General features: G+C 34.6%; 1 protein-coding gene across 15 annotated transcripts in view; it reads right to left on the bottom strand.

The window, feature by feature from the left end:
- The window catches only part of CDKL5 (cyclin dependent kinase like 5), a 94951-nt gene that overhangs the window by 1716 nt on the left and 68930 nt on the right, over window positions 1-24305 (bottom strand). For 2 of the 15 annotated variants that reach the window (XM_083362926.1, XM_083362938.1), the window contains 9 exons: window positions 22149-22254; window positions 18740-18860; window positions 16910-17006; window positions 14562-14684; window positions 13387-13506; window positions 9701-10013; window positions 8310-8440; window positions 6273-6325; window positions 930-1152 (listed from right to left, as the gene is read on the bottom strand). In XM_083362926.1, coding sequence (XP_083219052.1) covers window positions 8316-8440; window positions 9701-10013; window positions 13387-13506; window positions 14562-14684; window positions 16910-17006; window positions 18740-18860; window positions 22149-22254 — 1005 coding nt within the window. In that variant the 3' untranslated portion in view covers window positions 930-1152; window positions 6273-6325; window positions 8310-8315. Of the gene's footprint in view, window positions 1-929; window positions 1153-2932; window positions 2966-3072; window positions 3255-6272; window positions 6326-7770; window positions 7954-8309; window positions 8441-9563; window positions 10014-13386; window positions 13507-14561; window positions 14685-16909; window positions 17007-18739; window positions 18861-22148; window positions 22255-24305 lie in introns of those variants that run through there. The other 13 variants (XM_083362934.1, XM_083362939.1, XM_083362937.1 and 10 more) reach the window with 13 other exon arrangements.

Consider the following 24305-nt stretch of genomic DNA (forward strand, 5'->3'; position numbering starts at 1 on the left):
GCTTGAATATTGAAGCTTAATAGTTGTAAACCAGTGAGAATTTTGAAGAAATATAAATGTGTAATCAGCAAATATTTTAATGTTTCTGGTGGTTATTGATTAAATTTACAGATACGTAATTTGGCTGCCAAGAACCCCCTGCCCGCCAAGTTTTGTGACTGGAACAATGTGATCTTAATCACCAATTCAAAAATTTCCCATTATTTACTTTCTTAAACTTAGTATTTTATACAAAATGTTTTTTTGCAGCTGCACTGCTCCAAGGCAAGAAACTTATTTTTTTTTAAAAAAAACTGAATAGTTTTGTTCCGATGGTTATTGAACAAATTTACAGATACAGGTAATCCTCAACTTACAACCATTTTAAATGACTGTTTGAAGTTACAATGGCACTGAAAAAAGTGACCAATTACTGTTTTTCACACTAATGACTGTTGCAGCATCCCCATAGTCAACTGTCATGTATTTATGATGGCTGCATCATGTGATCACCTTTTGCGACCTTCGGACAAGATAGGTCAACAGGGAAACCAGATTCACTTAATAATCTTGTTACTACTGCAGAGATTCACTTAACAACAGTTAGCAAGAAAAGTTGTAAAATGGGGCAAAGCTCAACAACTGTCTTGCTTAGCAACAGAAATCTTGGACTCAATTAGGGTCTTAAGTCAAGAATATTTGTATTTAATTTGACTGCCAAGCCCCCCACCCCATATTTTGTGACTGGAATAATATATCCTTAATCACTGATTCAAAATTTTCCCCTTATTTACTTTCCTAATATAGTGTTTTATACAAAACAGTGATTTTTTTGCACCTGTTGTGTTATCGTTTGTAGTGCTTCAAAGCAAGAAACCATTAAAAAACTGAATCCAACTGATTATGTTATAAAAAATAGCAATAACAATAGCAATAGCACTTATACTTACATACTGCTTCCTAGTGCTTTACAGCATCTCTAAGCAGTTTACAGAGTCAGCCTATTGCCCCCAACAATCTGGTCTTGGAAGGATGGAGGGCTCAGTCAACCTTGAGCCAGTCAAGATTGAATTAGCCTGCAATACTGCATTCTAACCACTGGACCACCATGGCTCCTTAATCCTTTGCAGATAACTGTTACAAGTTGTAAATTGCTTGAGATCCAGGCTGGACCTATGTTTGAAGCAAGATGACCGTTCTTAAATGGACACACAGTGCAAGACATGAGAGAAATATTCTTGGTTGTTTGTTCAAGATGCAAAGGTTGCTTTGCCAATATCAAACAACAGATTCCCATTTTCTGAGCATAGCCAGAAAATGTTTCCTTCCTAGATTCAAGAGTACGGGATGCTTTATTGAGAAGAGACTAAAATAGCTGCAGGCTATAAAGTACAGACCAGCATATGTGAGAGGAAAACTAGGAACAGAACACTGTGCAGAAAATGTCAAGAAGTGCTGCTAAAAATTACTGTGAATTATATATTTCATCTACTGCCAAAAGATATTAACGTTCTAGAAAATATATTTATCCTATTTTACTAAGTCTGATTCAGCATAAATGGAGACATTGTATGGAGGAGTTTGAAATACAATGTGTAGAAATTTAACAAAAAACCCTGCAGCTGTAATAATTCTATATATATTCAATAAATAACAATAAAATTTTTTATTGAAGGTTGCAAAACAAAACAACTTAGCACTGGGGGGTTCCACCAAATGGGAATAACCGAGGAAGGAGAGTATGATCTTGAGTCTATGAAAGTGCATTGTGATAAAACAATTTCCAAATAAAATGAGTAAGAAAGAGTAACTATGACGAAAGAAATGAAACATTGGATGTAATTACAACAGGATTAATTGGAATTCATAGGCGCTAGGGATTAAGGTCACTCTAATCATACTTCTTCCCCTCACTTCACCTTCCAGGAGGAACTTAGATTATGCCAGATGCACTTGGCTATTCCCTGATCTGGAAAGGTTAGAACAATTCTGTTCCAAGTTCAGTAGAGAATTTCACAAAATGGCAAGACCTAAATCATATGAACTAGTTTAAGCCAGACAAATTGGGAAGCAATACTCATATCAAATGGGGGACTAAATGGGGGAATTTCACACTTGAGGTGGTTACTGGATGGCAAACTCCACCCCTCTGGCTCTCTGCTTTCCATCCATCCATTGGTTATCATATTGGTGTATTTGTTTTCATTCATTCATTTTCATTCCTTTGTCATTATTTTATTGTTCTATTATTTTACTTCTGTTTACATGCCTTCCATTATTCTTCCATTTTGTTATTGTAAGATGCCAAAAGCAGGGGTCCCCAACCCCCGGTCCGTGGACTGGCACCAGGCCGTGGCATGCCAGAAACTGGGCCGCAGAAACAAGCAAAGCCCCATCCACGGGATGCAAGCAGTACATGAAGCTACGTCCCCTCTGGTCCACAGAAAAACCTCTCTCCAAGAAACCGGTCCCTGGTGCTCAAAAGTTGGGGACCTCTGGCCTAGAGTAGCCTTAGGTTGAGATAGGCAGCAAATAAATTTAACAAACAAACAAACTAATATCGTCAAGTATCTTGAATTGATAGCATCAAATGCAGGTGTTTATGCTGTGAACTAACATAACTTAGTTCTCTGGGACAAATGTAGCCTCAATCTCCATTTCTATGTAAACAATAGAATATTACCCCTGCTGATGTTTTCTCCAACACTGGGAGTGAAATGTATGGAAAAAAATGCTTTCACTAAGAACAACTTTTCAAACGTCCCACTCAGTATATGGAGGTTGTGACATAAGAAGGAACAAAAGGAACCAATCCCATGTTCTCTGTGCATTGTACAACATGTACCAGTCATGCATGAGTAAGATTTTTACTTTTCAACTGAAATTCATAATGAGGTCTAGACTTGCCATAAGAAAGATGAAGCCAAAGTAATCAAGCAAAAAGTAGACAATTTTCCACATGTCACAATCCATTTTGTGTTCTTGGCTGTAAGAGACTTTGATAAATTAATAAATATTCCATTATAAAGGTGTTGTGGGAAAGATGAAATAGAGAAAAAAAGATTAAGAATTTTTCTAGTGATCTTTGCTCACCAGTTCAGCTGATAGAGGATAAATGGTCCAAAATCACTCAATGGGCTTTCATGACTGAAAGTGGATTTCAATCTTATGTCTTCAGTCTTTGGCTCCATAATACTGGCTCTCAAATTTAACACATATGAAGATGTAAAAACGACAAGAGCATGCTGCTTACACTCCCCAAGAATGTCCTATGTCTATTTACAGTGGACAAAAAATAACTCCTATTATCTGAACTCAAGCCATTTCAGGCTATTTTTAGGAGGTTCATCTATACCAGGGGTAGGCAACCTTGGCTCTTTATGACTTGTGGACTTCAACTCCCAGAATTCCTGAGCCAGCATGGCTCATCTTGGAAACCTCTCCCTTTCGCCTCAGCATGGCTGGCTCAGGAATTCTGGGAGTTGGAAGTCCATGAGTCATAAAAGAACCAAGGTTGCCTACCCCTGATCTATACAATGTGATTACTTATATTAAAATGCCTAAAATCAAAAAAGATGGGATCAAATGATCAGAAATGAAAGAAAATGGATGCATGGAATGTAATAAGGACAAAATGGATGACAACCTCACTTTTCTAGTGCAAATCTGCATTTTTATTAAAGACATATTTTGGCAGGCCCATTCAAAAATACATCGTGCTCAGTAAAAATAAAAAAATCCCCATGCTGATATGTAAAAGTTAAACACAGAATAATTTCCCCCCCTTTTATTACATAAATAATAAAAATTATACAGGAATTAAAAATGGAATGCATGCCTGAAAACAATCCATTATGATGCAACTACAACATGACATGGTGTGTTCCATAAAGATTTGCAGATGGCTTATTAGCACGGTATGAACTTTTTTCCAAATATTGCAGTTAGCTTTAATGCAATGATTTACATAGTATTTCTATTTCTGAGATTCTTTAAAAAAGAAATAATGAATACTTAATTTTAACCACATAAAACTGAAAAGCTATTTTCATAATTGGATGCTATCATAAAGCTATAAGTGTGTTCAAAAATAATTATACTCCCGATTTTATTCAATACAAGTTATCAACATGAAAATCTAAGCAGTCCTGTATTTCCAGATAGTGAGCCAAAGCTATTTTTTTCTTGCAGATACTTTTTGGCATTTTTGTATTTCCAAAAGAATTTTAAACTGAGTCATCAAACTGTATTTAAGTGAATTATTTGCAACTAACACCATAATTTGTCTAAAACAACAGAGGTAACAAAAGTGAGAGACTTCCAATCACCTGAGAATCAGTATCTAATGCAATTGAATATTACAAAGCCTTCTCTGCTAAAACACATTAATGTAATGTACTCTTTTTCAATCTGGTGTTCTATATTTATAATGGAATGCTTTCCCACTATTTCCAGTCAGAATTAGTATGCTGGTTGGGGATCCTATCAACTGTAATCTAACACATTTAGAAAGTACCTAATTGTAGAAATCTGAAATAATCCTTTCTCTGCTTTTAGAATTACTGTTGTTTAGCAGGGCATTCTATTTTCACAAATAGTTGTTTCCTGCATTTTCAGAAAAAGATGGTGAACCTTGCTCATCTGTGCATTACATTTTGCAAATAATTTTTACATAAACCAATTTATTAATCTTTAAGGAAAGCTGGAGACTTAAAACAAGAAATTCTGCTCAGATCTAAAAATGATTGATTCAAAATGGGACACTAGATACCTATTTATCTTCAAAGAAGAAAAAACAAGTAACAACTGAAATAAATGTAAAATGAAGGAATATATAAGTGATGTGAAAATATGCTGAGCTGGTTTAAAATGAATTGGAATATTCAATATTCAATATCTGTAGCAAGCACCTAGTTTTGCTGGACCCTTAGTTTACGAAAAGAATGAAGCAAGTCTCAAAATGCTAATGATCAAAATGCTGATCTAAAAAAGAAGTTGATTCACTAACAGCATTCTAGCAAAAGCAGGTTTTTAAAAACCATTGTTATACACTTGGCAACAATCATATCACAAAAATGTCTGGTTGTATAAACTTGATTTACCTTTATCAGAAATAGTAATAAAATGGTATTTTCATGGGTATCATATGAGAGTTTTTATCACTCATAAGACTATTTTGAAGTGAATAGTTTCAATTTTTCTATTGATTTTAAAAGAAACAGAACAGTACTGCTTATGTTAACTACTTTGAACAAGCATCAGACTTCCTATTCCCAGCCTTTAATTCTCCAATATAAATTACATCATGAAGTTTTAGAAACTCTGCAATACAATATTTTAAAAAAATATATAAATGCCAGGATAAGCTCTTTTATGAGGGTCATAACAGTGGAATTAAGAAAATACACTAGGAAATAAAGAGTCATTATCAAGTTAATTTGTCTTGGAGACTATTATTTTTATTAAAAATTATTGAATATCAGTTATCAGAGGATAAAATAATGGCTTTTGTTGCAATCTGCTACAAATTCTCATGTACAAGCCAGCTTTATGACAAGTAAATGAGGAAGATGTTTTTTTTTAAATAGAGACACTTCTAGAATAGAAAATAATATCACAGTTTAATTTATCTTTTAAAGACTGAAAATAAGGGAAATAAAATCTTTTGAAAATTACTACATCCCATTTTCCTAAGCCTTCCTCAATGAAAGCTTCCTCAATGAAATATAATATATAAATTTGGCACAAAGAAATTCAGTACACTCTTGAGGAAATTCACTGCATGAAAACAGTATCTTAATACCAAACATAATCAACATTATACAGCAAACACCAAACAAAAATTAAAAAACCCTCAGTCACATTCTTAATTAAGAATGTTTAGAAAGAAGTCAGTGTCATTTCCCCCCTCACAGAACAACTTATATCATATATGCTAAATGACTTCCAAATAAATACTTTCAAATAAACACTTTTTTCTCAGATAATTCCTTTTGAAAATTTAAATTGTTTTATAAATAAGGGAACTTTTTAAACATTTATTCCTCTTAGCTTGATTTCCATTGAAGCTTCAATTGTAACTGAAATATGCAACATAAAAATAAAAGCTGAATGTATTTAAAGCAATGGGGGAAAATTTACCAGTGTGGATTATGAAATACTATTTCTTTGGGCGATATTTTAGAGAAAAATGGGAAATAGAAAAGAAAATGTTTGCAAAATAAAAAGGAGATTTATTTTAAAAAATCACATGAAATATTAAATAAATTTTTCTCTTTAAGGATACAACTTACCTTAGTTTTCCAAAATTTCTATGGAAATAGAGGGAAAGCTGAGCTCAGTATATCTGAGAATTTAGAAACAGAGAAATGGGAAGCCTTGTGATATATAAAATTAAATATACAATATGTTAAACATGTGAAACCATCAACCCTTCCAGAAGTTAAAGCTGCTAAATGTTTTTCAGAGAATGGCAAAAGTACCCATACCACAGTAATTCCTTTACCAACTTATTACGCTAATTACTCAAAATGTAATGAAAATGAGATTAAGGGATGGAAAATAATCTTTTGAAAAATATTGTTTATACTAGAAAATATATGAAATATTATGCAACACTTCTCAATAGTGTGCACAAGATTCAGAAAGCAGAATTCCACTTTCAAAAATCTGTTCAACCATGCTTCCATAGGCAAAAGGGGACTCTTCAAAATTATTAAGTAAAGCTTTTTGACATTTTTAAAATCTGCTCTCAATAAATTACGTGCAAATATTTTTGTTTTCTTTTTCTAGGAAAAAGAAAATATACAACAAACCTTCCTGGGAAGAATATGCAGTTATTGATATAGACAACTGCAATAGATTCTTTTGCTCCTATCAGAACACAAAATCACCTAAACTAGCTGAACTATCCTTAAGTACAGAGAACAGCAATGTATTTACGTAATCTCAGTGAAGAAAAAAGCTAACATTTAATCATAGCTGAATGCATAATAGGCTTTGCTCTTCTTATAATGTTAAGAAATCTCCATTAGCCAATAGGTTTTTTTGGGGGGACATCTCTGCATATTTACAAGTTTACATATATTACAAAACTTGGACACATAAACTAAGTATAGTGCAAAACCTTTGAAATGTTCTCTCTATTACAAGATCTGAATGTATACATTTTTTCATTTTCTAAAAGAAATAATTTTCTTTATGGAACACCCAAAAAATAAAACCCACACATTTCCAAGTTTAAGCTTAAAAAGGGTACCCTTATCTGAAACATCTAGTAGTACAAATAGCAATTCTCTAGTATATCTAATTTACTACTAAATGTTTTCTGTTAGACATCTATGAGTCAAAAGAGCTATAAGTAGCCTTATAAATTGTGCAAATTACTAGCAAAGTAAGAAGTATTAATCTGTAAATTACATATAAGCCAAATAAAAACTATTTGCCACATTCAAATAGCACTATTTGAGTCTGGATATCTTTTTCTGGAAAATATAGCTATGCAGCCAGAAATATTGGGAACATACACAGGAGGTGACTGTGTATTAAATTACAAAAACATCCTATGAATTAAACAAACATAATTGACTGCCTGAATCACTCTGTCATAGTCTGCACTGTGTTTTCCACAGTTATTAGCCATGAATTTTATATATTACTACAATGCCTATTTTCTATACAGCAAACTAGACATCAACAATCACCACTGAAAATTTTGGATTATCTAGTGGGGTAAATACCGTGTTCAAAACTTTGAAATATAACATTTTTTTTAAAAAAAATTATACATACATTTACCAGATTACATCTTTCCATTCATCTGTGTTATCTATTATTAATAAGCATCACCATCTATACAATGTCCAGGTCACGTTTTATGGAGTTTATTCAATAATATATTGTATACATTTGAGAGTTAAAATGTATTGTTCTGACACTATTGTCTTCATTCTTTTTTCACTGACCAACTCCATACTGAATGAAAAATAAGTTTGAAATAATTTCCTGAGTATTTCTTATAAGCAAGTAAATATTAGCTAGATTTAGAAGTCCATTTTAAAAATTCCTAAGATTTGATAAGAAATTAGAAAATATCATACACACTGGGTGAGTGAAACATGTTCACAGAACTATTCTTATAAGTGATATGGGGGGATTAAATTTCATTAGAAATGATTTTTCCCTTAAATATCAATATTATCTTTTTATAAAATCTTAGAAGCAAAATGGAAGTGCGACAGTCCTTCTTACACTTCTATATTTTATTTTACTTTCCGTTTAGTACTATTCCAAACAAAGTGCAGAGAACATATTAAGTTAAAACCTTATACCATGATTTACAGTGCTGTGTCATGCCAACTTTGGTTTGCCACTGGCATCTCTTGCTGTGGCTCTTTGGTCTTCACCCCATGTATTAAATGGAAGAGCATCTGCTTTACTTTCTTGCTATGGGTCGGTTTTCCTGGGTAGAAGATTGCAAGCACACCAGATGTCTACCTCCATAATGCAAATGCTTATTTCACATTGATATGAACGGGAAAGCTAAATATACATTTAGGGGAAGCAACACTGTTGTTCATATTATTTTATGTTTTTATGGTTTGAAGCTCTTAATCTATTACCCCAATCAAAATGTCTACAGCAAATCTCAGAATCATTGTTTTACTTGTGGCATTATAATGGGATATATTCAGTGTTGTTGTTCGACTGACGGAAGGTTCTTTTGAGTTCTTAAAAGCCACAAGGAGAAGTAACATAGCTCATTTGATTTCTTTTATTGGATCATGAACCTCTCATCAGCAGAAGATCAGTAGATATAGCCCATATTACTGCAACTAGGATGGGAGTAAAAATCATATTGTTACAGTCACGCTATTTAATTCCCATTTATTATTAAGTATATTACTGCACTTAATATCACAAATGTATAAAAATATGGCAGATAGTGTCATAACAATACTTTAAGTGAATATCTTTTAAAAAAGACAATTATTTATTATATAAATATAGTCACACACATAGCGCGCACACACACATATATTTATAATAAAATATTCTTGATGTAATATATGTTACTTTTTGTAGAAATTACTGTAGCTGTTTTCACTTCAGAACAATGTTCCAAACAGCTCCAAATAATATAACATAAAATGTGATATAACAAGAAGATATTAGACAATAAATAATATTACAAATCTTATCAAATATGGAAGTTTTAAAAACAAATAAACTAAAACTTTAAACCATAGTAAGGATACAAATATATCACATAAACCCTATTTTTTTAAAATTTAGGCAGCAATATTTTTTAAAAGGGCATACATCTAAATATTTTTTAAATTCCCCAATGTGCCAAAATAGCTTTCAGACAAATATGCATACTAAGCTGGAATGTAAGCTGAGAGAAAAAGGGCAAATAGTTCATTCTCCCTGAATTGCACATTCTTTTGCTATTATATTGTGTGAATGGCAATTTATAAAGTTCATTTCACTATACTATCCCTATTGATGCGGTAGTAGTAGCTACACATACTCTATTGCACACTCTTTTGTAAAGCTGCAAATATAATCATTACTCCAATTACCAGCATCACCATATCCCTCGGTCAATCCCTGCAATATCACTTTTTTGGATACAATTACAAAGCCGTCTCCTTTAAATCATTCAGATTTGGCATTCGAGATCGGTTTGTTCGGTTATATGTATGCCCGTTTTGCCCACTTTTCGAAGCCATCTGATCCGAGTATGATGATGTCTCACTGGCACTTCTGTTCCCTGGGGAAACGTGCCAGCTTGGTTCCATCTGGCTTGGGAGCTGAAGAGCTGCTCTGCCTTTTGATTGGGATTCTTGGCGTAGGTTGCTGCTGCTGGTAGTGGAAGCTTGACTCATAGGATAAATTCGAACTTCAGAAAAAGAAGTTTTAGTTGGCTGATTTGGTAAAGGCTGGAATCGGGGTTCAGAAGGAATCGAATGGTTTGAGGAGGAGGAGGTGGAAAGATGCAACAGCTTGCGTAAGGATTTTAGAGGCTGACTCTGAAAGACAGAAAGTAGAAAACGGGTGTCTCTTGTTATTTATTTCCACCTCTGTTTTTCCTCCTGCCCTTTTTATTTTCTTTACTCAGTTCTCCTAGTTATCATTTGTAACTTCTAAAACACTCTTTCATCATAACTTCTGTGTTCTGCCTATTTTGAGAGGGAATCTCTTGCCTGTCATGTAAAGCCTGGTAGGCCCCTTGAACTAATAATGAAAGTTGCACAATCTAGCATTGGCTGACATACTAAGTGCCTATTAAAAAGGTACTAAATAATGTTAAAGTTGAGTTGTTTTGGAAATTTAAGATGGTTTGTATAGCTGCTTGTTCATATCAGAGGTTACTGAACTGTTTCACCTAATTACTTCTTTTCCTGGTCTCAAATAATGTTATTTGTGTTGGGAGTCTCCCGATACTCCCGATACTCCCATGTTACACCTCTGCTCCGTGAGCTGCATTGGTTACCAGTTGTCTTCCGGGTAAGATTCAAGGTACTAGTAATGGTGTTCAAAGCCCTACATGGCAGGGGTCCGGAGTACCTCAGGGAACACCTGCTGCCGGCATCAACCTCCCTGCGCCCTGTGCGTTCCCACAGAGAGGGACTCCTCAGGGTGCCACCGATCAGAGAATGTCGATTGGTGGCCCCCAGGGGGAGATCCTTCTCTGTGGGCGCTCCGGAACTATGGAATCAGTTACCGGTAGAGCTCCGGATGGCGCCCGATCTTCGCTCCTTTCGCCGCGATCTAAAACATTTTTATTCGAACAAGCCGGCCTGGCCTGATGGGGGATTGGTGGGGTTTTTATTGCTGTATTTTTGGGGGTTTTATAAATGTATTGTATTAATTGTTTTTTAATGGGCAACTATTTAATCTTCTTTTAATATTTGTAACTTTGCATTTTATTCTTGTCCTGTTCACCGCCCTGAGTCCTTCGGGAGAAGGGCGGTATAGAAATATTAATAAACTAAACTAAACTAATTTCCCCACAAAGCAACCGGACTCTGTTGTTTAACAGTGTCTTGGAAGCTGCAACCTCAAACCTTTGACTCACAAACAAGCAATTCCAAATTACTTCAATACTTTGAGAACATGACCAAATTATCCTTTGGAGGTAATTATTCTCAGTTAAAAAACTATAGGTAGTCCTTGACTTACTGACCATAATTGAGCCTGGAAATATGGTCATAAATCATTGTGTTTGTAAGCCGAGGCACTTACATCACCTGAAGGAATTTTCTAGCCTTTTTCACAATAGTTGTTAAGTCAATGTGTCAGTTGTTAAGAAAAACCATTTATTTGAAGGGATGGGTTTTGTCAGAAACTGGCAAAAAACACTGCAAATCCCAGTTCTTGACTGCATACTAACTATAATGACGTGTGGTCCTATGATTGTGGCGTGACCATTTATGACGGTCGTAAAGCACCCAGTCTGTGGCAATTGCAAATTTGAACAGTTATAAAATGATTGATTGTTAATTAAGGATTATTTGTATTGGTTTATATAGTGCAGGATCCAATCTGGGTTGGTCACCGGGACCCGAGATTTAGTCTTCCAAGCTTTTGGACTCATGCTGGAGTCAATCCTCAAAGAACTTCTTTTTAGCAAAATGTGTGCTTTGAGCTATTCTGTGTGTGGCATTTGTATGGAGCATGGCTGGGTGTGGCTTGGGGTGTTGAGGGTGGCTATTAAATTGTTGGCTGTTGTTTCCTTGTGCTGTCAAGCTCTTGCCTCCTAAGTACTTGATAAGCTAGTGGTAAATCAGCACTCCCGTTGACTGACAAGGAGTCCATTTCCCAGGCTTCAATCACTTTCCTGGCTGTTTTTGTCTCTGCTCGTCCAAGAATCTTAGTAGCTGCAAAACTGAATGTATGTTCTTGTTCGTTGCAATGTTGTTTATGTAGTAGCTGTATTATACTTGATATACTGACTGTAATTATATTTTGCTGAAAGTTAAAAAGCTGATTTTAATCTTTCAGCTTTAAATAGAGCCTTGGTGGAGCACTGGGCTAATGCCTCCTTAGTAACACCAGCTGCTTGCAATTAGTGCAGGTTCGCATCCCACCAGGCTCAAGGTTGACTCAGCCTTCCATCCTTCCGAGGTAGGTAAAATGAGGACCCAGATTGTTGGGGGCAATTAAGCTGACTTTGTAATAATGCCGCTTGGGTGTGTGTGTGAAAGCCCTAATAAGCAGGCATATACATAGAATGAAGGCTACTGCAAAGCTTGTAAGGCGCCCTGAGTCTTCGGAGAAGGGCGGGATATAAATGGAATTAAAATGAAATGAAAAATGAAATGAAATAGATCAGATGTGTCAAACACAAGGCCCGGGGGCCAGATCCGGCCCATGAAGTGGTTTCATGCGGCCCACGAAGCCTTCCTGGAAACAGTAAGGGAACGGCCCCCACTGCCTTGGCCCTGGCCCAGAGACCCTCCTTCTGCCAGAGACCCTCAGATCTGTCCCACTCCTGCCCAGGCCCCCATAGGCACCCTTGATGCGAACGATGTAGAGCTGGCCATGCCCACCCAGTAGGCCATACGCACTTTAGCCACGCCCACCCAGTAGGCCACACCCACCCGGCCCCCTGAGGGTAACCGCAATGCTGATGTGGCCCTCAATGAAATTGAGTTTGACACCCTTGAAATAGATTGACATTAAATAACCTGAAGGCTTACCTTAAGCCACACAAATTTGTCTGAAAGTTAATATCTCCAACCTACTCATTTGTTCACTACTGTGAACAGTCAAATTACTGCATATCACTAACAATACATCTTTTCAATTGGTTCAGTATTTTTAGAATGAATTACCCAGAGATGTCACCCAAGTCATAGCTCAAGGACTTCAAAATATCTTGCAGCAAAATGCCTGTCTTCACTGATTTTTATTAATGCTCTTTATTGCTACATTTGTTTCACCTTGACTGAAATATTTTAAGTAAATAAATAATATGAGCACATGTTTGGAACAATGCTTTGTTGTTGCTCAAGAAAAAGGGAGGGATAATTCTTATTTATCAACTTTATACTGAACTTAAGGCATGTGATAATTTTATCTGTTCCACTGATGTATATTAATGGGTACATGGCTACATTACCCTGTAAAATATACCTCACAGTACTGTTAAAGATGCAACACTGAAATTGCTTCTTTTGCCAAGACTCCGTGGACACTGCTGGTAAAAACTTTTAAATTGATGTATAAAAAAACTCCAATGTAGTTCTGGGTTAATGAATTAATAGTCAAGCAGCACTTGTGATGATTTCAGTTTGAGATCCCAAGAATAAAAGTTCAAAGCTACTCTGTATTGTAACTTAGAACAACTATTCACCTGCCAAATGACTTAAAATAAAATGAAGCAATAATTAAACTTACATGTCCTTGGATTTCTGTCATCTTTTCAGAATGCCAATCCTTCTGCCTGCTGGCTGGATGATTAGAAGAGTGAATAACTTTTTGTATTGCCAAAAGGTCCTGACTGTCGCTTCCAGGCATCTGTAACATGGAACAATATCAATTCATTAATTCTTGGCAACAAATATTCTAAATTAAACCCTATCTCCCGCTTCTCCCTGCTTCTCAGATCAAAGCAATGCAAGTGAACCCATTATTGCTATGCCCTTTTAAGATCTCTATATTGATAATTATATTTGTAGATGCCATGCATATTTTTATAACCTCCACCCTTAAGGCATTCACATGCTGTTAGTCAAATACTGCAAAAGAGAGAGGGAGAGCAGTTAAGCGCAGTGCTCTGTTTCACCCTCATTTTCAGGACATTCCATATTGCTTTTAAGTTCATGAGCCATTTCCACAAACACTGTGTTTTTTGCTAAGGAGAAAGATAACCAGTCATCAATTATTTTTGCAGTACCTTTATAAGGAAGATTATTTCCTTTATCAAAGAAGTAAGATTTAGCTTAACATTTGTTTATTAATCAGAGAAACTGCTAAATAATGTAACATGCCAGCTTCAGAGAAAATCTTTGGCTGAATATATCTTCTGAACAGTGTAGTCATCCAACAGGGAGGTAGGCGATTGCTGGCTAAGTCTCCTTTTTAGCAAATAAAATTTAGGATTAAAAATTGTTAATCCATTAAATGTAGGGGGATTAGCTTTTATTTTGCCAACAACATGCAACTGGATAATTTATTATAGAGAAAATAAAGGCTTTCGAAAGTGTTCTATATCCAATGAAATTCAACGATGGCTAATACATCATGGTTATAAATAAAAATACTCCAATTGAAAAAAATAATTTCACACTATGGCTAATTACAAAAGTTGCCTTTTATGCTTTATTAGATGTTTATTTATAATCCTGATGATAGTATTGTTCATAATATTATATTTTTTGTTGAAATTTGGAGGAAAACCCCCCAGCTTCCCTGAATTTGTGGAATTGGCTCAAGATACTTAATTTGCTTGGAGAGTTTGATCCCCTGAGAAAAAAAATTGTACACACACACACGCACACGCTATAGTGGTAAGTAAAATAGATGTAGTGTAGCAGGTTTTTTCATTGCTATCATTTTTTAAAAGTTAATACCATAGGTAGAGTGACTACAGGATTCTTTTTCAAAGAAGAGCTATGCTTTAAATGATTCTTTGAAATAAAAAGAGGAAAGAGAGATTTCTTGATGCTTGGTTTCTCCATCTTGGTAGATTCTGTCTGCAATATAAGATACAAAAACAAATTGCACAAATAATTCTAATTCAGGAGAGCTATCCGTGTCTCTTTATTTGTTGAATTATATACGAAAGCTTCAATGATCACAGAAGTTTAATCTAACTTTTTATAATTATGTCAAGATAAGACTAATTGCTCTGCTGAATAAGAAAAAGCCTTTGGGAAAAATAATTTAAGCTTAACTGCCCACGCAATATGCTTTAAGAGTGTGCCTATCAAATGTATATATTTACTAAGTTTAGAATAAATAAATTATTTTGTGTGGTTTAAGTTTTGCGTATGAACAATGACTATGGCTACTATTAAAATATCCCAAAATTTCATAAACAATAGGCAATTACCGGTAAGTGCATATGTATCAATTTACTTCGACAACATGGGTTTTGTATAATTTTTGTTAAAGTTTGAAATGTAGAAAACCTGGAGAGAAACTGAGAAAATAACATATAAACGTAATTTTTTTAAAAATATATCTAGGTTCGTAAAAACCACTATCCCTAAATGGAAATGCAAACTTAAAGCTATATTTTCCAAAAAGCTAATTAGAAAATAAGACTTATTCAATAGATGGGTCTTACTTAGGAATAAACATATAAAGAATTTCAGAAAAAGGTATGCAGTAATTAAATGATATAGGGGGAAAAAAGAAATCCTTAAAAGATTTTATCTGCTGACAATAAAAAAATCTGATGCCCTTCATCTCTAACTTCCAAGTCTTCATTGTAAATCAATACATTTAAAAATAATAGATAAAAATGGTTCTTCTACTTACTACAGTACTTGTTTACTATTTACTTATTTTTTTACCTATATCAATTTATAGAGACACCCGTCTCACAATCACAATTATTTCCTAACTCCTACATGAATGGAGAAAAGAGGAAGGGATATTAACATAAAGTAAACTGGTGAAAGGATCATAGAAATATTTTCATTTTTGAATAATAGTTGCTCTTTTTTTAACCATTGTTTAAATAGCTTATATGCTTCTTTGAAAGCACTGTTATCCTAAAAGGACAGATACAAATAATTGGAGCAAACCAACTTTCAAGGAGAAAGGCTCCTTGTTTCAAGGCCATAGTACTTATTATTAAATTCATTCAAAATCCCAAAACTTTTCAGAATTTTATTTATGGCTACAGCATTGTTTCTTAAATTCTTTATGATAATAAAGATGGCTTCTTTTCCCTTTATTTCCCCATCTTATACCAATATATATGAATCCTACATCAGCTAACCCAACCCATGTTTCTGATGAAGTGAGCTATAGCTCACGAAAGCTAACATCTTGTAATAACATTTCTTAGTCTTAAATAGTGCTACCAGACTCTTGGGATATCAAGCTCTATAAGTAGCTAAAATTGAACATTATTTTAAATGGACAGTCAAACATTTTACTGGCTATCTTAAGCTCTTTATATCAGGAATCTCAAACTGTGAGACACAAATTTGGGGAAACAGACAACAAGATGAGGGCATTAACTTGGCCTTCCCTGTCTCACCATGGAGAAAATCTGTTTGTCATCATTAGGAGTAAAAAATTACTCAGTGTTACATAATCAATCAATCATCAATCAATCAATCAAACCAACAAACACACCAACCAACCCTGTCCTATGTCTCAATAATCAGCTTCTCTTTTAAATAGAACTTTTTCCTGATGGAGCTGAGGACCAACAGGCCTACGGAGATAGCAATTATATAAGGACCTTCTCTAACTTAAAAAGCAGTAGAATCCTTCTCTGGACTGTAGAAAATGGTAAAATTATTACTAACAAATAACAGCAGCCGGTGTGCTGTATAGAGAGGTGAAATAGGGGAAAAGTGGCAAATATTTCCTCTACGACCACAAAGGGTTTGACACAGCGATCAGTCCCATTCTCTCCCCCAAACAACATTTGGCACTACAGATTTGGCAGAACCTACTTCGTATTTGCTTGGCTTCTAGCTATCTATCAAGAAAATCAATTGCTGACACCAATTGCTTCATTATTTATTTAATATTTAATTTTATTCATTGGAGGTCATAGAAATATATTCCTCATGTTAGGAGCTAAGCAAGTAAGATTGTCCATAAATTTCACAATAATCTTCAAATTCTTTATGTTTGCCAAATCTGGTAGCTGATACCTCAATAACCAAGTTGTTTTTCTCTGTGGAAGACTAAAGTAGTTAAGCAAAATGTTATAGAAACATAAGCTACTTACTGCCTGAGATTTCTTCTTTTTCTTTTTTATTGACCTGAAAAAACTTTGTTTTTCTTTATCCTTTAGTTGTTCAGAATGAGTATCTTCAGGACTTTTCCTTCATGTGGAGAAAAAAACCCCATATACGTAGATATAATAAACTTTAATACAATGAATTACATAGTGCACAATCTTATAGAAAGATAATACATATGCATGAAAAATCTCCTCCCAATCAGCAGTGGGCTTGCTATTTTGAGGCTTCTCACAGTGATAGGTATGGTTTGATGAATCATACATTTTGATATGTGCTCTGATTCATAGCCTTTAGAAGTCAAAGGAATTGTTAAATTTCTCAAATGCCAAGTTAATTGGTTAACATCCCAGAATTACAAAATCTCCTCCTTCAAGAAAATAACATATTCTTGTGTCAAGCCCCATGTAGCTGGCAAACTAAGAAAGCAAGAACTGCCCAGATTTTAGGAAAGCATCTTTAATGCTGTTTCAGAAAAAATAAAGCAGAATCTTGAAAACCCTAACTCTTGTGTGCTTAGGATGTAAGAAATATAATATTACTGTAAAATGAAAGAAAAATTGTGCCTAGGTGATTTTATTTTGGGTAAGCTTATAAGATGTCCGAGGATATCCCAGATTCTGAAAATCTAGTGTATTATTATTATTATCCAGAAGATAATGCTAGGCCTAGAAAGCATCCTTAATAATAAAAAGGTCTGTTAAAAATTTCATAATTCCATTTGGTGAGCAAAGCTTATAAAAACAGAATGCCTAGGGCAGGAGGCTGCCTGGAAATTGCAGAAGATATTACAATGGCATGGCTCTTGAGACAAAGTTGAAGCATCAACCTGAACAATGAAGACACAAATGGTATCAGGACAATGAATACATTTGGATACAAAGTAACTCCATTTTCAGTCTACTTGTTCAGACTTGACTTGAAAAGGGATGTTCTTAGCAAGCTGAATCAGCCGGGGTATATTATGCTCAAAAATTTGGGAGTCTAACAGCAATAATAAAAAGACAACAATAAAAAACATTCAACAAGAAAAAAATTATTCCAATCTGAAAACAACACCCATACAGCTAAACATTTCCCTGGGCTCTAATCTTATATCTCAGTGCTTGTGGAAAAAGTAATCTCTTAATAGCTTTCTGGAAAGTTAAGAAAGTGAGGCTCTGCTGGATATCAAGGTAGCCTACTGGACAGGGCTGCTATGGAAAAGGCATGCTTGCTAAGTCTCACTAGATTGCATCATTTGAGGGAAGGGACCTGGAGTGTGCCCACTCTAGACGAGGTCCGAGTCTCCCTTCTCAAGTATCAAAAGCATAGGACTGGATCTTGCCTGTGAAGTAACAATAATGAGTCTTTGCAGGTTATGAGTCTTGTGCCACAGAAAAAGAGAATAAATGTTGATCTCATCATGGTCCCAATGAATATGTAGATTAAAAATCTCAAATCAATCCACCACTGGAATAATTAGTAAATGCAAAGTGGAGGGCTGATAAATTTGGATATTTGTTGATGTGTTGATGCAGTATTTACAAGTTTTGAACCATAAGCTGGCCAACAATTATATTTCAATTAAGTTTGGAAGGTTTAACATACAACTGATCTGCATGAAATAGGAAACTCAATAAAATTGCCAGAATCTATTAAACCTGTTGGTAATTTCTGATTCCAATCCAAATTTTCAATGTGACTACTGGATGAATTAATCATCTTAAATGAATTAATCAATAAGAAATTAAGAAATGTTAATTTTTCTCTATATTAACTTTTCTACTTCTATATAAACTAACTGTGGTTTACCTTTTATAAAGAAACTTACTTACCAGGAATCAAAAGCAGTCTGTCTCTTTGAATGGCTTGTTAAACTGCTTTCTGCAGGCAATGCAGGTATTCTGTTTGAGGCACTATTGTCTAGAAATGTTCCTTCTGGGCGTGGAGATGGGACTACAAGAAGAAATATAAGGTTACACTGTATACATCCTCAATTATCTCTTTTTAAAAACCCAATAAGATGGTACATATTCATGCTTGGCAAAAGATTACATAGTTTACTCAACCTGTGATATTGAAATTTGTTTCTGTTTATTTCAATGTTGGGTTATGAATCATAATTTTCTATCAGTATTGAAAAAAGAACAAAGGTCTAAAAGAAATTTGATTTCTGTAGTGTAATAGAGGAGTCTTAGTACATTAAGTTGTCTTAGTGACTTATGGCTTAAGTTGGAGGAAAATTATAGCAATTCATGTTCTGATAACTTTTTGTTTCAATCCATGTATAATGTATAATGTGTTGTATGTATAGATATCAATGAAGATGATCTGGTTGTTGAATATGCTTTAACTAGAATGGTTAAGATTTAAATTTAATCTTATTCATCTCAGATTTGAAGTCTTGCTATTTATTTATTTATTTATTTATTTATTTATTTATTTATTTATTTATTTATTTATTTATTTATTTTATTACATTTATATACCGCCCTTTCCCGAAGGACTCAGGGCGGTTTACAGGGTGATTAAAAAACCAAGATACAAAAGTTAAAAACAAATTTTTTTAAAAAATTATATTTGTCCCTGCATAAATAAAACCCCAGTTAAAATAAGATTAATCCTCAGCCTGGGCCAGAGAGCTCGAAGAGCCAGGTCTTCAGGTCCCGGCGGAATGAACGGAGGTCGGGGGCAGTCCTCAGCTCCACTGGCAGCTGGTTCCAAAGGGCAGGCGCCCCCACTGAGAAGGCCCTATCCCTGGGTGTCGTCCGCCGGCAATCTCTTACCGGTGGCACCCTGAGAAGACCCTCCCTGTGGGAGCGCACTGGACGAAGGGAACTTGATGCCGGCAGCAGGTGTTCCCTCAGATATCCCGGACCCAAGCCATTTAGGGCTTTATAGGTCATCACCAGCATTTAACTCTACATCCCTTTAAAGCTCAAGGATGTTTTCTAGAAAATTAATTATCATTGCTTTGCCCTGTGAAACTATTTCCAGAGAAAGGAAATGACTGTAACCATCCACTAGTTATTTTTTTAAATGCCTATAAAACCTGAATTTCTCCAAATACAAAAGAATCACAATGAGAAGGCAAGAAAGTCAGTGCAAATGTATCAGATTTTTCTGCTGAATAAAATAAAATCAGATGCTGATTTATAGCAATAGCACTTAAGACTTATATACCACTTCATAGTACTTTTAGCGCTTCATAGTGCTTTACATCATTCTCTAAGTGATTTACAGAGCCAGCATACCGCCCCCAACAATCTGGGTCTTCATTTTTACCAACCTCGGAATGACGGAAGGCTGAGTCAACCTTGAGCTCGTCAGGATCGAACTGCTGGTTGTGGGCAGTCTGCCTGAAATACTGCATTCTAACCACTGTGCCATTTATATTTATACTTACTTTCTAGTGACCACAGCTTTTAGTCCAAGATCAATAAGGCCCAATCATTATATATATTAGGGATTTGAAATATCGTATCAACAGGAAATTCTTAGATGGTATCAAAATTAGATTAAACATTTGTCAATATGTAAAACTAGAAAACAAATCATGTTAACAATTCAGTTCTTCTACAATATCTTTCCATAAAAGTAATATAAATTTCTAAACTGAATTCAATAATAGAAGCATAAGTGGCTGAAGTGAAGATTTGTTGTTGTTGTTAGCTGCGAAGTCATGTCCAACCCATTGCAACCCCATGGACGTTCCTCTAGGCCTTCCTGTCCTCTACCATCTTCTGGAGTCCATTTAAGCTGACACCTACTGCTTCAGTGACTCCATCCATCCACCTCATTCTCTGTCATCCCCTTCTTCTCTTGCCCTCAATCGTTCCCAACATTAGGCTCTTCTCCAATCAGTCCTTCCTTCTCATTAGGTGGCCAAAGTGAGTTTCAACTTCAGGATCTGGCCTTCTAAAGAGCAGTCAGGGTTGATCTCCTCTAGGACTGACCAGTTTGATTGCCTTGCAGTCCAAAGGACTCGCAGGACTCTTCTCCAGCACTATAGTTCAAAGGCCTCAATTCTTTGACGCTCAGCCTTTCTTATGGTCCAACTTTGCATAGATTGCAACTGAGAAGACCATAGCTTTGACTATACGCACTTTTGTTGGCAGGGTGATGTCTCTGCTTTTTAGTGTGCTGTCTAGATTTGCCATGGCTTTCCTCCCCAGGAGCAAGTGTCTTTTAATATCTTGGCTGCAGTCCCCGTCTGCGGTGACCTTGGAGCCCAGGAAAATAAAATCTGTCACTACCTCAATTTCTTCCCCATTTATTTGCCAGGAATTGAGAGGGCTGGATGCCATGATCTTGGTTATAGTGAAGATTTAGCAAAAAATAATATAACCAGTATCCTGCAGTTTTTGTATCGTAGATTATATTATTTCCCTCTTTAATCACTGAATCTCTAGTTTTATATTCAGAATTTCATACCCTTAAAATTAAGAATACAGTCAGTGGAATTAAGAAATTTTAGATAGTGACCTAAATCACATAATTAAATTGAACCTTATTCTAAGCCTCAGTCATAGGCTAGCCAGTCCATCTAATACAGTAGACTTTTTAATGTATATAAAATTCATGCAATCCTTCAAGCCATTATGATTGAGCCTAATGATCTTGCCCTTCCACATGTTAACAAAGCCAAAATTTCTACTAATTTGCTGAAAAAGACTGCTCTTTTGTTTGAATATTGCTGGACCCCAGTCCTTTAGTATAAGTTAAATTTATTAATTGCTGTGGGCCTGCATATTGAGAATTGTTTTTGGTGAAAACTAGATTAACTAGGAAGTTTGAGCCAACATTTTGCTATGATTTGTTCTTGAAAGTCTGTTTAATTTATTAAGTGTTACATTCTGCTATTATACTTTTTCTAAATTTCCCCCCAAAATAAATGAAATAAACAAAACTAAATCTGTAGTCAAAAGCACACTTATGCACAAGCCATGCTAAGTATAATTTTATATACATCTGAATAATATATTTAAAATCTATTTATAAGAATGTCTAAATTGAATTCTCCTTCATACCAATCTAGCTGGAAAAATAAGTTTTGATAAAGGAAATGAACCTTTAAAAGGAGCCAATCATTTTTATCTTATTTACTGTTCTAGGGATAGGAGATTCTTGTAACTTCTTAGTAATATGACTGTCTGAAGACATATCCATTGGCTACCTAAACTGTTCTTGCCTTTTATTAGAATTCTGTTTTAAAGTAGAATTAAATTGTAGAAGTTAAAATACCTCTGTAAAAACTACCAACTCTTCTAGGTACAGAATCATTATACAGAAGTCTATTTTCTTTTGTGGATGCTCCATCATCTGGGTGTTGATCACGATATGTTCCACCCTTAATAAAAGAATTGATAAATTTATTAGACCAAAGAAACTTTGTTGAATCTGATCATAGCTTGTTAAAATAAAAAATCAATTCCACTTTAAAATGAAAGCTGCATGTTATAATCATAGTTTCACAGCAATCTAGTCCTTACTTGAAAGGAACTGCGGCTAATAGTTTTACATGATGAAAAAGGGAAATATTTATATAAAATTTTAAATCTGTCCTTTCTTAGAAGCTTAGTAAGAAATTAATATATATACAAAATATCCCAAAGTTGACATCAAAACCTAGCCCATAGAAATCTTATAGTACATATATTTTAATTGGGTATTGGTTATTGGGATGAAAGCCCTAATAAGCAGGCATATACATATACATAGAATGAAGGCTATTGCTAAGCACATTGATTTGTGCTTTAAATTGTAAGCCGCCCTGAGTCTTCGCAGAAGGGCGGGATATAAATGGGATTAAATAAATTAAATAAATATTCTTTAAGCCCAACTCACCTGCCCAAGGTTGACATTGGGGGAAGAAATTGGATGCCACCTTGGGCTCCAAGAGGAATACGGGATATAAATCTAACATGAAAATGAAAGTCACCAAAATCACTCAGTAAGTGTCCATGGGTAAGAAGAGGCTTGAACCTGGATCACTCCAGTTCTGGTGCAAAACTGCTACTGCAATAGTATTTTGTAATGCAGACAGGAAGAGAGTCCTAACATAATGAGGCAATATTAAGATTTTCCTTTGTATTTGCCTTTTAAAAAGTTTATATAGAAGTAGCTTGCCTGATATATTCAGATTAATGACTAGTTCTCATTGATCCCTCTAATAAATGGTTTTTGAGTGAGGAAGCAATGTAAAACCTTTAAAAAATGATAAAGGTATGTAATCTATCTCAGTGGATGTTAAATATAGTAAATCCACTAAATTGTCAATGGAGAATCTTATTATGACCATTCATGGTTTAAAATTTTGTTGACAAAAATATACAATCCCAAACATTATACATAATTCAAGAGGTCATGGACACCTGGACACCTCATTCATTTTAATAACTATTTATTTGTTAGTTTATTTATTTGATTTATATAGACTCCACATCTCACAAAAGTGATTCCCTGTAGCTTCCAATAAAATTGTTGCAAATTAACTAGTATTATGTATTTTAAAAATTGAAATCTAATTAGGAAAATAAGCTATGTTAGAATAAAAGCACCTGATTGGAACTAATATTTTTCTATAAAAATGTATTTTAACACATAAAATATAAATGATTTTAGCAAATCTTACCTAAATTATTTCAAATGATAGTTGTTCAAACATCATCTTGTATTTAAAGTATATTTTATGTGGAAACAGTTTTGTAATATATCAAATATCCTCAGGCTTTATATTGTGCAAGAGTTTATTCTGCTCAATATAAATTTTTAGACCTATTATTCTACACTTCTAAGGCCAGCAGTATTTATATTACTTTCCCATTTTTTATAATTCCTGTCTCCAACTAACTGCATTATAATTGTATTAACAATATTCCATTCCCAATTTATTACAGATGTTAATGTATGTATTAATACCATTTATTTATAGTAATAGTCTCTTTTGGAAAAGAGAACCATGTTATTGAAGTATTACAATATTCAACTTCAGTGGTAGAGAACCATCAAATGGTTTCAAACATATAAAGGCAACTCAGGAATTCCTAGCAAAGCATTCACTTCCCAGTAAAAGGAACATATATTTCCACAATATACTTCTGCTCTATTACATTTATTCTAATTTAAAACACAAAGATCTATAAATATACTATGATGAAAAAATGATAACACGCATGGTGGCATTATAACGGAAGCCCTGCTTTGTATTTGTGTCCTCAAAGCAGGACTTGTGTTGTGATGTCATAGCATATGTTTCATCATGTGACCCCTTTTCTCCTGCATACACTGTAACTGACACACTTCTTTGCTAAAGGTTTAGCCAATTCACCTTAAGACAAGAGAAAAAGAAGTCAAACGGCAGGCAACACACATCAAGAAGTTATATTTTCTGGCCAGAAG

This window comes from Vipera ursinii, assembly GCF_947247035.1.
Source record: "Vipera ursinii genome assembly, chromosome: 4".
NCBI lineage: Eukaryota > Metazoa > Chordata > Lepidosauria > Squamata > Viperidae > Vipera > Vipera ursinii.